Source organism: Pelmatolapia mariae, linkage group LG4 (assembly GCF_036321145.2).
Source record: "Pelmatolapia mariae isolate MD_Pm_ZW linkage group LG4, Pm_UMD_F_2, whole genome shotgun sequence".
In the NCBI taxonomy this organism is placed as follows: domain Eukaryota; kingdom Metazoa; phylum Chordata; class Actinopteri; order Cichliformes; family Cichlidae; genus Pelmatolapia; species Pelmatolapia mariae.
In genome coordinates this window covers 17,113,006-17,126,841 of record NC_086230.1, presented here as the reverse complement: position 1 = coordinate 17,126,841, position 13,836 = coordinate 17,113,006, and the positions used below count along the sequence as shown (strand labels likewise).

At 36.2% G+C, this 13,836-nt stretch overlaps 2 protein-coding genes across 3 annotated transcripts; both read right to left on the bottom strand.

Annotated features, from left to right (window-relative positions):
- Positions 1-6,707: 6,707 nt before the first annotated feature.
- On the bottom strand, positions 6,708-8,553 carry LOC134625380 (beta-galactoside-binding lectin-like). 2 transcript variants are annotated; one of them, XM_063470599.1, is made up of 4 exons: positions 8,498-8,553; positions 8,118-8,197; positions 7,383-7,554; positions 6,708-7,251 (listed from the first exon to the last, which is right to left on the bottom strand). In XM_063470599.1, the coding sequence occupies exons 1-4, from the start codon at positions 8,504-8,506 to the stop codon at positions 7,105-7,107; spliced, it is 408 nt and encodes a 135-aa protein (XP_063326669.1). In that variant the 5' UTR covers positions 8,507-8,553; the 3' UTR covers positions 6,708-7,104. The 2 variants fall into 2 exon arrangements, with proteins under 2 accessions (XP_063326669.1, XP_063326670.1); XM_063470600.1 differs by having other exon boundaries at positions 8,118-8,194; positions 8,498-8,543.
- Positions 8,554-11,410: 2,857 nt separating this feature from the next.
- On the bottom strand, positions 11,411-13,418 carry LOC134625379 (beta-galactoside-binding lectin-like). The gene is made up of 4 exons (XM_063470598.1): positions 13,360-13,418; positions 12,877-12,956; positions 12,022-12,193; positions 11,411-11,841 (listed from the first exon to the last, which is right to left on the bottom strand). The coding sequence occupies exons 1-4, from the start codon at positions 13,366-13,368 to the stop codon at positions 11,695-11,697; spliced, it is 408 nt and encodes a 135-aa protein (XP_063326668.1). The 5' UTR covers positions 13,369-13,418; the 3' UTR covers positions 11,411-11,694.
- Between the last annotated feature and the right edge of the window lie 418 nt (positions 13,419-13,836).

The window sequence follows — 13,836 nt, the reverse complement described above, 5'->3', positions numbered from 1 at the left end:
AGTCAGGACATCTGCTACTGCTGTTTGCTCGTTTTTTTTGTGGGAGATAGTTTTCAGGCTTGAAGTAGCACCATTATACCAACATTTCACAATCTAGACATTGTTTTAGGTGCATTTAAGTTAACCAAAAACTTGACTGAAAATTCATATGCAAGCTTTTTTTCAAGGCTGTACTATTTGCCCGCAGACAATACATTTCAGCTAGCTAAAACAGATTATTATGCTATCACCGAGCAACGTGGCTAATGCCTTTCACACAGCTTTGTCTCAACTCCAAAAAGCCACAGAAGTAAAAGCTAATAATAATAATTGAAACAATCTCACAAAAAATGACTTACCAAGCATGGCAAACAACTCAGAAATATGTAGAGCAAAATGTTCTGAAACGGCTTCACTTCAGCTTGGATCGGAATCTGTGGTGCTGGGGGTGAAGTCTGTGAATTTACTCTATTAGTGTCATAGCCCCTCTAGGAGTTCGGAGTTAAGAGGTCAAGAGTTAATGTTTCCATTGTAACACCTCCAGATTTGACATAGAAACACTCATTTTTAACACTCGATTTTAACTACTATCATTTTACACCTCAGACTTACATTAAAAGAATGTGACTCTACTTAGAGTAAAATTAACTCTACTTTTGCAAGAAGTCTACTAGCTGGATGCTATTGTAAGAAAAATAAAACAGCTAAATATGCTTTTTATTAATTGTAAATGACATGTCACAACCATATTCACTTCATGACACTTCAGCAAATCTGTCACTGGCAAGTTTATGAAATCTGGATGTAATGTACAGTCAGACATTTAATTAATAATCATGAATTCACTATTTTTATGAATCATAAAATAATTGTAATTTGTGCATGAAATCAACACAAAGTGGACTGTAACAGTGAGGTTCTTTGAGGAATACTACACTACTACTAAACGTTTACACTGCAGCTTACCCCTGTTTCACATAGAATTAGAGTACTCTGTTCTGGCTTCTACATTATTACTTAGTTTAATTTCAACCTTTAATGTGATTTAAATAATTGTAACCCTTTCCAAAAAGGGTTACAATTATTTGGGGTTGGGGAAAAAAGCCCAATTAATACAAAGTATTTGTTGTGTTCTGTTTAGTTTTAATCCAAAGAGGAAAGATTGCAATGCAGCCTTTGTTCAGCTCTTATACCGGGAAAGCGAGAACTCATAACAGAAATGACACAGGGAAAATGTTAGCATGTTTATCTTGCTGTCTAACAGATAATGTTTGTGCATATATCTTCTCATCTACCATACCTTTCCAAGCAAATTCTCCCCGTATCCAAAAAAGTGATACAAGGTGCTTATTATAGCCTGCCTAATTTATCAATCTAAAGAGGAAAGAATTCAATGCAGCCTTTGCTCAGCTCTGATACAGGTAGAGAGAAGGTGTGACAGAAATGACACAAGGAAATGTTAACATGTGTTTATCTTTATGTCTAACAGATAATGTCTGTGCATATGTCATCTCATTTACCATATCTGCACTGCTTCCCCAATTACATTTTCCCCATATCCAAAAAAGTCCAAATGATACAAGCTCTTTATTATATCCTGCCTATAGTATCAAACTAAAGGGGAAAGAATCCAATACAGCATTTGTTCAGCTCTGACATAGGGAAATGCTAGCAAGTGTTTATCTTTCTATCTAGCAGATACCTGACATGCCTATGTATGTCCATGCAGACAGGAAGATCTTTAGAGCTGCAACCAGGTTTCTGTAAGGCAGAGTAAATCAATTTGTTGATCAATTATTAACTTGTGTACTAACAAAGACTTGGAAGAGATAGAACTAATGTTTACTAAATCAAATTTGACTCTTTTACTCTTCGATGCAGATGTGGATACAGTATTCGTTTTTCTTTGTGATTGTATGTTTCTTAAGTCATTTGTTGCAGATTTTTAGATTATTTTTGTTTGTTTGGGAGCAGACACAGACTCTAAGGGCATGGGGTTTTGGGGGGGTAGCAGAAGGAGAGAAGCTATAGAGAGGTGTTTAAGACTGCAACTCTGCTTCCTGGTCCCAAATCTGGACAGTTACGTTTGGATGGGTTTAACAAATTTGGCCAGATTTTTAGAAATGAGAGCTGCTCCATTCAAAGTGAAATGGATGCCGTCTCTCCTAACAAGACTAGGTTTGCCCCAGAAAGTTTTCCAATAACCTATAAAGCCCACATCGTTTCTTGGACACCACTCAGACAGACAGCAAATTAAAAAGAACGTGCAGCTAAGCATGTCACTCCTGGTCCAACTGGGGAGTGGACAAGAGAAAACTACAGATTCTAGCATTGTTTTGGCAAAGTTGCACACCAATTCAATATTAATTTTAGATTTATGTTACGGGTTGTCATTACTGCCAATGTGAATTATAATTTTATTCAATTTTGCATTTACCCTTAGCCGGTGGGGAAAAATGGTCAGCCACATGAATAGTTTCGTAGTGTACTGGGGCTTCTGTTTAAGTATATTTCCTCCTCAACATCATCCAACCATCCTATGTTCCCGGCTGCTTGGGACAATCTGCCGGGGGAGAGCTAATGGGCCCTACACTACCTTTAGCTGCACCAGCTACAGGGGCCTAGCTAGCTATGGGGTGCGAAGCCAAGTTTCCAGTTCAGTAATCCTGGCATCCAGAGCTGCAAATATGCTACATTTATTATAAGTATCATTACTGCTAAAGGAAGTCGAGGAGTAACTAAACCGTGACACACTGAGCAGGAAAGTGCAGGAGGAACAAGTAAAGAGGCCATGCTACTAGTGAGTCAGCTACAAACTAAGCTAAGCTAGCAAATCACCAAAGACACAGTGAGTGAGGAAATACTGTGAATATAATTAGCGGGAGAATCAACAAAGAATGTGCTTTGGATAAAGTGAAGATGTGAAGATTACACTATGAAATAAGAAGTCATATATAAGTTGTTAATTAAATTGGCTACGTAGATTAATCAATCAATCACTTAGTCAATCATTTCATTTATTTATACGCACATTTAAAAACAACACAGGTTGACCAAAGTGTTGTACAAAGTAAAAAGCAAAACAAACACAAAGAGAACAAAACAAAAACTCACACACACACACGCATACACACACACACACCACAAAAACATGTTGATTTATGTACCTGTGCATCTTCAATTTTTGCTGTTCCAGATGTTTTATGTTTGTTTTTCCTACAGGTGGAGCAGTTGGCGATACATTGTGCATTTTTATTTGTACTATATCATTTTATTATGTCTGAACCTGAATCCTCCCTTAATTATGCTGCAAAAGACCAATGCTGCTGGGGGCTTCCCTGAGTGTTTCTTTTTTTACTCACCTTTTTCACTCATTTATCTGCTTACATATGCATTTAATTAGTAGTTATTATTACAACTTCCTATTTGAACTGTGAAGTTTCTATCTTTCATGCCGAGGAAAACCCAGTGTTTGCAGAGAATGCTACTTGTCTGACTGCATCGTGCTGGGAGGGATTATGGTGTGGGGTTACTTTTCATGAGTTGAGCTCAGCCCCTTAGTCTCAGTGAAAAGAACTCTGGCATTTCCAGATCAGTTTATCTCTAGAAGGGATTTAAATGGTCTTGATATAGGAATACACAGAACATAAAACATTGCAATGCCAAAATATGGTCACACAGTTTCCAGTTTTGGAGCCTGTCAATTACTGGAGGCTGTTTATATTGTGACGACTCTGTCTGCCTGACTGTCTGTGTTTGAAAATATAGTGCAACTTTTGCTATTCATCTATAAAACTGACCGTAGATACCAGCAAAATTTGGGGATTGCACTCTCACACTATTTTGCTCCATTTTGTGAGATTTTTAATTGAACTTGGAGCTACCTACAGAGCAGGGGCGATTCTAGGATCAGAGCTTTGGGGGTGCTGAGCACCCAGAGAGCTGCCCAGCCAGGCAAGATAAACTTTACACGTCACAATGAGACTTCTTCCCTGTCTCTGTGAGTCCCTGCATCCTTAAATGTCTCCAGTTGTCCCGAGTTCCCTCTGACTGTCTCCTTGGTGCATTTAAACCCCTGTTCCTCCCTGTCCTCGTCGTCTGTTGTCTTCGTCACCGTTATCAGTCATCATAATTTTACCATCTCTGTGCAAGTCTGCAGATTTCTTTATTAAATCATAAGATTCTTAAATTCATCAAGTCTCTCTGTGCCTGGGTCCTCGTCACAAAACATGACATCACCGTTTTGTACATTTTAACACAATTTAATCCCCACATTTGTGAAAGAAAAGCAAAACACTTTTTTGAAAAGTCTGTAACAAAACCATCAAATCTGATAAAGGTTATTTAAATGATGCTCATAGTGAGTAAGAAGTAAACTGAGTGCATGTTTTGGACAGAGATTCACTTTTAATGTGTATGTATAATATAATACAGATACATAAAAAACACTCCCAAAACAGAATAAATTATTACAAAATATTAATAAAAACTATAAAAATGGAGGCAACTTTGCCTGTGGTAGAATGTATACAATGTATGAAAAAATCTTTACTGCAGATACTAATTTAACTAATTTAATAATACTAATTTTGTGTTGTAAGATTTATGAGTTTCATGCTTTCATAGTGGTACTTGGGAGAGCTTGACATTTTTCTCAGGTGGTACACACTGTAAAAAGTTTGAGAAACACTGATAAGTGTATGTGTGATTAAGATTAAGGAACTGACCTCCCAGCCCATTGTTCCTTCAGTGGGCTGGTTTCAGTCATTATGCAAATGTACTGTTTATAAGATTGGGGAAACCTGCAGTCAGCTGAGACTGAAGAAGTCACTTGGATGAGTGATAAAACGTTTCTCCCACAAAACGCTACGTCCAGATGAACAGAATCAACTTTTGGAGAAGTGTATGTGTGCTTTTGGAAAACATTTAAAGCTGCAGTACAGAATCTTTGAAACAAGCTAGCTTAAACCAGTTTTAGAATATAAACAGAGCACTCTGCTTCTCTTTACAGCTCCTCACTCCACCAGGGCTCTGTTTGGCACTTTCTGATAGTGCACAAATGTGATGTATGTACTGCGGCAGTCATACAGACAACTGGACAGTCCAAAAGTTGGCCTACCCATTACTGGCTGAGGTTTTAGCAGAGTTGTGGCTGAACCACATAAAAATATATCATTAATTTTAATCTCCCCAATCAATGATAATGTTATGTTGGAATGTTGTTAAAGAGGGTCAAAAATGTTTCAACCCAGTTTGTTTTGCAGATTCTGTATAGCAGCTTTAATTTAGGGAGAGCACAACTTCCAGACTGTACGAGTAAAATCAGGTTTTTTCTCTTTGTCAGTTTAATAGTTTCTGTTTTGCCTGTCACTGTTCCCTGTCTGTTTTCTTACCTGGTTCTTCCTGACCTTGTACTTTCTCCTCACATTCTCCTCTTTCCTCTCTCCCTCTTTGGACTGACAATCATACACAAATAGATTGGATTCAATTAGATGAAAAAATTACATTAATATGAAAAAAAAAATATTATTAAGATCACTAACGAAAAGTCCTCTCTCAGTGTACTTTCAACCAAAAGGCAAATAACCAAACCACATGAACATCTAATAAAAGATATAAAATATTGAAACACTGATCCAACATTATCCTTTATTGATGGATCATTTGTTCTTACACTTTTACCTGAATGTGGCTCCTGTTTTTGAAAAAACTTCCTTATATCCATTATGAACCTGGCTGTCCTCTCTGTACACAAACACACACAACAGGAGTTATAAGGTTAATGGGCATTCAGTCAGTTAGCTAGTTAGTATCCATTTCAAACAGGACAGTGTTAACAACAGCAGGCTAGGGACAATTTTAAGTTTTAGATTTTAAATAGGCTGTATAAATTTCAGTGGGAGCAACAGGACGGTCAAATGTCGCTGAATTTACTACAGAGCAGGACGGATTGTAGGGTAGAAAACATCATTGGAAAACACGTTTTCAACACTGCAGGTTACCTGGGTGTAAGGTTTTTCAGCTAAAAAAGAAACATGACTCCTATCTAACTACATAAAGAGTAACTGAAGGTTAAATGCTGCTAATATGTCCTGTTTTAATCCAGGCATTCCACCTCCGCTCCCCTGCGTCTCAGCTACCATCGCTCTGGCAGCAACGACCCTAGAGCCAGAGTGGGGGCGAGCTGGAACAAACCATTGTGGGAGGGGGGAGGGGTTATCTTTACTTTTGTTGTTAAAATGTTCCGTCTCAACCAAGTACTGTATGCTTTTTATATTTTTAGTAGTGTGTCACACAAACAGCAAATATTGTCAAAAAAAAGTAAGAAATATTTGGGGGTGCTTTGATTCATTTTGGGGGTGCTGAAGCACCCCCAAAAATGGGCTAAAATCGCCCCTGCTACAGAGTTTTGTTCTCTTTAGACATACATACAATTATTCATAATTATTCATTTAATAATATCAAGTAGAATAGATATATATTGTAATTTGATCTGTAGTACAACCCTTGGTACGTACAGTTACTGTGAGTCAAAGCTGACCCTCATGTTATAAAATACAACCCATAATAAGAATTAAATTACAGACCACAGCATTGACAGTTTCACCTATGAAGTAATTTCACAGGGGAAGGCCCAAAGGCGTCATAAAACATGATGAAAACAACAAGAATAAGGAGTCACCAGAGTCATGTTTTTTCATAAAATAATGTGTTTTAATTAATGTTGCTGCAATAAAGAAAGAACAAGTGAAATGTCTTGGGAATTCAGACAAATGCTTTAGTACTTTAAGACACCTTGCAGAAAACCTTGATCACACTTTATTTAATTTTTGCAAGCAAACTGCTAACTCCAAACAGAAAAATCACTTTGGCTACTTTAAAACTGCGTATGACATCTTCAGTTATCTGTGTCAAGAACCAAAGAAAATATTTATCTTACATCCCATCTTTACATCCAAAACTGTTTGGATCAGGCTCTCAACAAACTAAATTCCTTTAAGATAAAAAATGAAATTAGTGATGAGATTCAAGGTTGGCACGGTCACCATCCACCTTTGGGGACATATTACCTACTGATAGACAAGCAGAAAAATAAAACAAGCAATGTGAATTGATGATGTAGATTTACTTGATCTCAATGCTTCTAATGTGAGCATCTTGACCAAAACGAATGACAGAGTACTTCCTTGCACCTATGCGGTTGGGAAAACAGAATGTTGAGCCATTTGGTAAAGTCACCACAAACTCTGAAGGTGTGAATTTAATGGCGATCTAAAAAGACATTTTGAGTGAAGAGAAACAGAGAGACAAATTATAGATTGATTGTAATACACACACACACACACATACACATATATGTATATATATATATATGGTGAAAATATAGACACACACTCTCATACCTTGAACTCCTTTCCCTCGCTGAAAGGAAAACAATCCTCATGTTGCTCCTTACACCAATTGCCTGCCTCCAAAGAATTGCAGACGATTTTATTTGTCTGTCCCTTTGCATTAAAGCGAGGGTTGAAATGAAATGCAATTCTGTCCACGCTGGGGCCAATATCCAGCGTGAATCTGCAATGTACAGACATACAAATATTTATTACATCTTATATTCCTTTTAGGATGCGTAGGAAGGACATTGGGCTGAAATAAACTGAAATACAAATATAGCATTTTTGACACACATTTGCAAATAATTTTGCTACAATAGATTTAAGGGACCGTTCACCCCATAATCAAATTCTTAGGGCAATTTTAAAAAAGAAGGAAGCACAGGAAGTTTAAAACATCATGTAACTTAAATGAATCGCTAATGAAATTCTTATATTGTATTAAACACAAAAATGATATGTTTCATAGCTGTACTTTAAGCTTCAGCTGTCTTAAGGATAGTTCACACCAAAATCAAATGTACACATTTATCTTATGACCTTAGGATCAAGTTATAATTTTTATGCCAACTGGACAGAATAAAAAATATATGAGAGATACGTGCAAGAATTTTTGGAATAGAAGTTGAAAATACAGTAACTGTTATCTTTTATGCATTAAAATATTTGATTTTATTTCCCAACTTTACAATCATAGAATAATGTGTAAAATCATAATACAGTTTATCTTTAATCAGTACTTACTCTTTGGGATCAGGTTTGATCACGCCAACAAGAGTCAGGGTTTGTCCAACCTTGAAAGTCATGTTCTTTATTGTCATCTTCTGTGCAGAAAACGAAGAAACATTTGGTGATGCAGCACTGGCCAGTGTTGTTTTCTAACTGAGACTGCAGTAATAATTGGCCCTAATAAAGGTCAGTAGTATTACTAAACAACAATGCATTGTATGACCCATATTCAATAATGCCCAATAATGTGAATATTTTGACTATCAAAGCTCATCAAAACTCCAAAATCTCAATAAAACTAAAAGCAAACGTCGGTTGAATCCGTGTTAGAATTATGGTTTAAGACTGTCCTTATTGGTCATGCAACACAAAGAGAAAATAGTCATATTACTTACTTCCACCATCTTGGCAGATGTACAAAGTTGAGTACAGGTGAAAAGAAATGAGTGCTGCACGGTTTTGTCTCTCTGCACCCCAGAAAGACGCATTATATAGAGTGTGGGAGGAGCCTTCAACCTGAGTGATATGTGAAACAGCCAATAGGATTGTGCCAGTGCTAAACACCCACTACCTCACTCATAGTTAAATTATAGACCATAAATAACTAATTTAGAAGTTAAAAAATGTTTGCATATGTTGGTGGTTAACATCCCACTGTTACACTGTTTGTTTGAAACGCCTCCAAAAGACTGTCTGAACTTGAATAAACCTACAATTCTCCTTCTTAGATCTTCACTGACTTTTTTGGACTTTGCTATTGTTCTGAGGGGTTAAAATATGACTTGACAAAAATTACAATAATATCTATTCAGAGCTCCAGGAGATTTCTTTGTGTAACGGTTGTGATTAGCTGACCTGTGTTGCTACTGCTTTGAGGTTTACTGCTCTTTAATGATTTGCACAACTAAATTCAACAAGGTGTAAGCAGATGTTTCCTAATGCACAATTTCCATTAACTACTGTTTATGTTGTCTTTATCATATAGAGTATACAGTTGGTATAAAAAATGAATGCAGTGAATGAGTCAAAGTATCACCAACATAAGTTCTAATTTACCTGAGCTACACATGATGTAATAGTGACCATGAATGCACCGTCACTGTGCACCAGTGCAACACACACACACACACACACACACACACACACACACACACACACACACACACACACACACACACACAGGCCTAAGGTACAAGAAGCCAAAATGCAATTCAGCCTTTGCTCAGCTACTGTGAAAGCGAGACGGTGTGACAGAAATCATAGGGAAATGTTAGCATGTGCTTATCTTACTGTCTAATAGGTAACTTTTATGCATATGTCTTCTCATCTTCTGTCACTGCACTCCCTTTATAATATCCAAAAAAGACTAAGTGATACAAGGTCTTTATTTTAATTTGCTGGGTTTATCAAGCCAATGAGGTCAGAATGCAGTTCAGTTTTTGCTCAGTTCTGATACTGGGAACACATAGCAGAAATGAAATAGGGAAATGGCAGCATGTGCTTATCTTGCAAACAGATAACTTTCATGTTTATGCATGCCTATGCAGATGAGACGAAAAAGAAGTAATAATCGTACACATATGCTGCATGGTGAATATTTTGACCTTAAAAGATCAAATATTCAATATTAAAATAATAAATATTTAAAAGTGAATACAAACATCTGTTTCAATTAAAGCACAGTTCAATTATAGACAAAGCTTGCACCAGCTATCAGTGTTTAAAGTTATGTATTAAGAATGTCTATGAAACACAGAGAGGTAAAAGTAATATTAATAGTAACACAGAGCAAGAAAAATGACCTTGACAAAACCATGGGGCAGCTAAAAACAGGAAGGTTTCTGGAAATGATTTAAAATAATCATTTGTTGGACAGTATCCAGAGTATAAAGGATGACATGAAGTTCTGAAGCATTGAGATGACAATTCCCACTGTTACCATCTTGGCTGTTTTACTTAAAATGGTTGGAGGGGAAAGGAATTTGAGGGGAATTTACACTAAGCAAAGTTGATCTGAGCATCCACTGTCCTCCAGTGATAACACTAAGGTACTTCAATAATCCACATTCTGCAAAAACATTTCACTACTTCTTCCAATAAAGAAAAAGAGACAACTGTTATTACACTGTTATAACAAAATGTGATACAGAAAATAATCACATAAGACTTGCCTGAGTTTAGTGTAAAAGTGGCAATTTGTTCACACGTCATTCAAAAAGCAGTCAACATAACTAAGTAAATAAATAATAAACATTTGAAATGTGAAGTTTCTATCTTTCTTGCCGAGGAAAACCCAGTGTTTGCAGAGAATGCTACTTGTCTGACTGCATCGTGCTGGGAGGGATTATGGTGTGGGGTTACTTTTCATGAGTTGAGCTCAGCCCCTTAGTCTCAGTGAAAAGAACTCAACAACATTGCTCAGCATTTCTTAATAAATAGCAGTAATCAACTCACCTGACTTATTCCTTTGAATAGGAATAAGTTTCCTATTCAAAGGTTTAAAGGTTCAAAATATTTAAAACTGTACCCAATCCAGTTTCTCAGAAACAAAATCTGTTGTAAACCAAAAGAAGTTTACTTAAAAAAAAGATAATTTTTCAAAAAGAATAGTTGAATCCCATTTATTATGTATATGTACCACCAGCAGCTGGAGTCATTTTATTGAAAGCTTGTTTCCACATTCTGAGACTACAGTGAAGTAAACTGCAAAGTTGCCATCAAAATGACATCAAACCATATTTAGTGTTTTCTATTCCAAGTGCTAATTGATATTGCATTAATAATTATAATTATCAATTGTAGTTGAGGAAGTATAAGAATTACAGCGATGAGGTGAGTGTTTAATGGTTGTAGTGGTTATTAATGGTTATATCCCGACAGTCCCACAATGTTCTTGCCATTTTCACATTCATTAAAATGAATGACTGTTTCATTTCATGTCTGTTTTGTGTTAATTTCTTATATAAATCTGTGCACGATGTTGTGTAGATATTTTTCTCCAAAAATAAATCCAATTCCAAAATCCTGCTCTGAAAAACATTAATTAAGGATTAACAGTTCATGTATAGACTAGTAGATAGATTAGTTATATGTGATAAATTAATCTATGGTATAAAAACTTCTCATAAGTTAAAATGGACCCAAAACTGTGAAGGTATGAAATATGACTTGTATGTAAAAGGTCAAATCACAGAGAGGGGCAATGCCTGTGTTTCACTGGGAAAGGATGAAAGACATTGTAAAACAAGTATAAGGAGTCACCAGAGTCATGTTTTTTTCATAGAAGAACATGCTTTAATTGATGCTTTTGCAGGAAAGAACTGACAAGTAAAAAGTCTTGGAAAATACAAATAGTGAATAGTGAAGCAATTAAAGGCACAGTAAATGAAACTTGATGATAATTTACTGTATACAATTCTTACAAGCAAAAAACTACGAATCCAAACCAAAAGATCCCTTGGACTACTTTAAAACTGCACAGTTCCATAACAGGATGTTCAGTCATCTGTGTGCAGAGCTAAAAATCTGCTGCCAGACAAGCAGAAAAATAAAACAAGAATTTCAATTCAGCAATTCAAGGGTGGATGTCGTTTTACTTGATCTCAATGCTTCTGATGACAGCATCCCCACGAAAGCCTATAACAGAGTATTTCTCTGCACCCATGCGATTGGGGAAACGGAACGCTGAGCCATTTGGTAAAGTCACCACAAACTCTGAACAAGTGAACTGAATGGAGATCTAAAAAGGCATTTTGAGTGAGAGAAACAGAGAGACAAAGGATGTGAACACTGTAATATAGCTCAGAAAAAGGTCAAATAATGAAGTTTTTAAAGTTATCAAAGATACCGTGACACACATTTTCCAACAGAGATCTCATGAAAGAGCAAGGCTGCAATACGGACAAACACACTCTCACACCTTGAATTCCTTTCCCGGGCTGAAAGGAAAACGTTCCTCACGTTGTTCCTGACGCCAATTGCCTCCCTCAAAAGAGTTGCAGATAATTATATTTATGTCTCTGCTGTCATCAAAACGAGGGTTGAAATGAAGTGCAATTTTGTCCTCACTCTGGCCAATATCCACAGCAAACCTGCAATGAGAGAATGCTATTACATATTACATTATATTTAGGATATGTGGGGTTAAAATGGACTGACATAGAGATACAAAGTTATCGGCACAGATTTGCAAATAATTTTGCTACAATAATTGCCCCAAGATAGTAAATGTTAATAAAATGGAGACAGAGTGTCGATACCTACCTTTAAGGGAAAGTTCACCCCCAAATAAAAATTCTCGTATTTGCATATTGCATACCATTCAAACTTCAGTTACTTTAACATCCTAAGACCCAAACTCTTTCATGGCATGTATTTTTTATTTCTCTTTTCTATTTGGGCTGACTTGGACCTGATGAATGAAAAAAAATTACCGGATTTTTTATTTTTACCTGATTTTTGTTTCTGAGAAAAATGAGATCCACATGAGAGGACATTCGTTTTAAATTCAATAGAACAGTGGCACAGTATAATGTCCTCGTAAGTGGATATCAGGCCCTTGTAGAGCAAAATTTAATATTTTGGTCTAGACAACCCAAAAAATTTGATCAAAATTTTTCCTCTTACCTGGAGATTTAGTTTCCATTTTGGTGTGAATTTTAACTTTTGGAGACAAAAGGTCTTTACTATAAATGTATTTTATTTTCAACTTTACTATGACTCACTCACTAATTTTAAAAAATCCTAATACAGCTTATCCTTAATCAGCATTTACCTTTTGGGATCAGATTTGATGACTCCAACAACAGTGAGGGTTTGTCCGACCTTGAAGGTCATGTTCTTTATTATCATACCCTGTGCAGATAAAGAAAGGGAGTTTTGGTGATACTGCACTGGACAGTGCTGTTTACTGGCTGAAGCTGAAATAATAAATGACTCCAAAAAGAGTTAATAGCATTACAAAATAATAATGCACTCAACCCATAATCAGTAATGCCCTGCATCAACTGTCTGTAGCTGAGAAGATAAAATAACAATTAAGAAATGATTAATGCACACATATGCTCTGCGATGAATATTTCAATGATAAAAGGCCATCAAATAAATCCAAAATGTCAGAATTAAAAACAAAACAAACAAAACCCTAAAAGCATACTGCTTATACTTTAGTTTAAGCATAACTCTACTCATTTAGTTACATCAGCCTGGTAAAGAATAAGCTTGTACCATCTGCTTAAGACTGTATATATTTACTTACCTTCATCATCTTGGCATATGTAGTAGGTAGGTTAAGTACAGGTGAGAAGAAATGAGAGTTCTGCAGGGACTTAGTCTCTCTGCACCCAGGAAGACTGCATTATATAGAGTGTGGGAGGAGCCTTCAATCTGAATGACATTTCAAACAGGCAATATTACTTTGCGATTGCTTAAGACCCACTATTTGATTCATTGTCAAATTATAGACCATAAATAACTAATTGGTAGTTAACAAATACTTGCAGATGTTGGTGGAGATCAGTTGTTAACATCACACTGTTACATTGTAACCTGTATTTGTTCTTTGGACTTTCCCATTGTTTGAAATGTCTCCAAGAGACCTTCTCAACTTGAACAAGCCAGTGTGAATCACATAAAATCCCAAATAAATTCAAACTTGTGCATCCCATTCTAATTTAGAAAGTCATTAAAGATGCATGGGTACAATAATTCCACCATGGAAGAAGAATAGTTCAAA

Bases quoted from the DNA above. Each gene is read 5' to 3' on its own strand.
- LOC134625380 (XM_063470599.1), bottom strand. The intron at 7,555-8,117 runs GTAAGTACTGAT...TGTACATTGCAG, and splicing joins ATCAAACCTGATCCCAAAGA to ATTCACGCTGGATATTGGCC. The intron at 7,252-7,382 runs GTATGAGAGTGT...ATGTCTTTTTAG, and splicing joins GCGAGGGAAAGGAGTTCAAG to ATCGCCATTAAATTCACACC.
- LOC134625379 (XM_063470598.1), bottom strand. The intron at 12,194-12,876 runs GTAAATGCTGAT...CTCTCATTGCAG, and splicing joins ATCAAATCTGATCCCAAAAG to GTTTGCTGTGGATATTGGCC. The intron at 11,842-12,021 runs GTGTGAGAGTGT...ATGCCTTTTTAG, and splicing joins GCCCGGGAAAGGAATTCAAG to ATCTCCATTCAGTTCACTTG.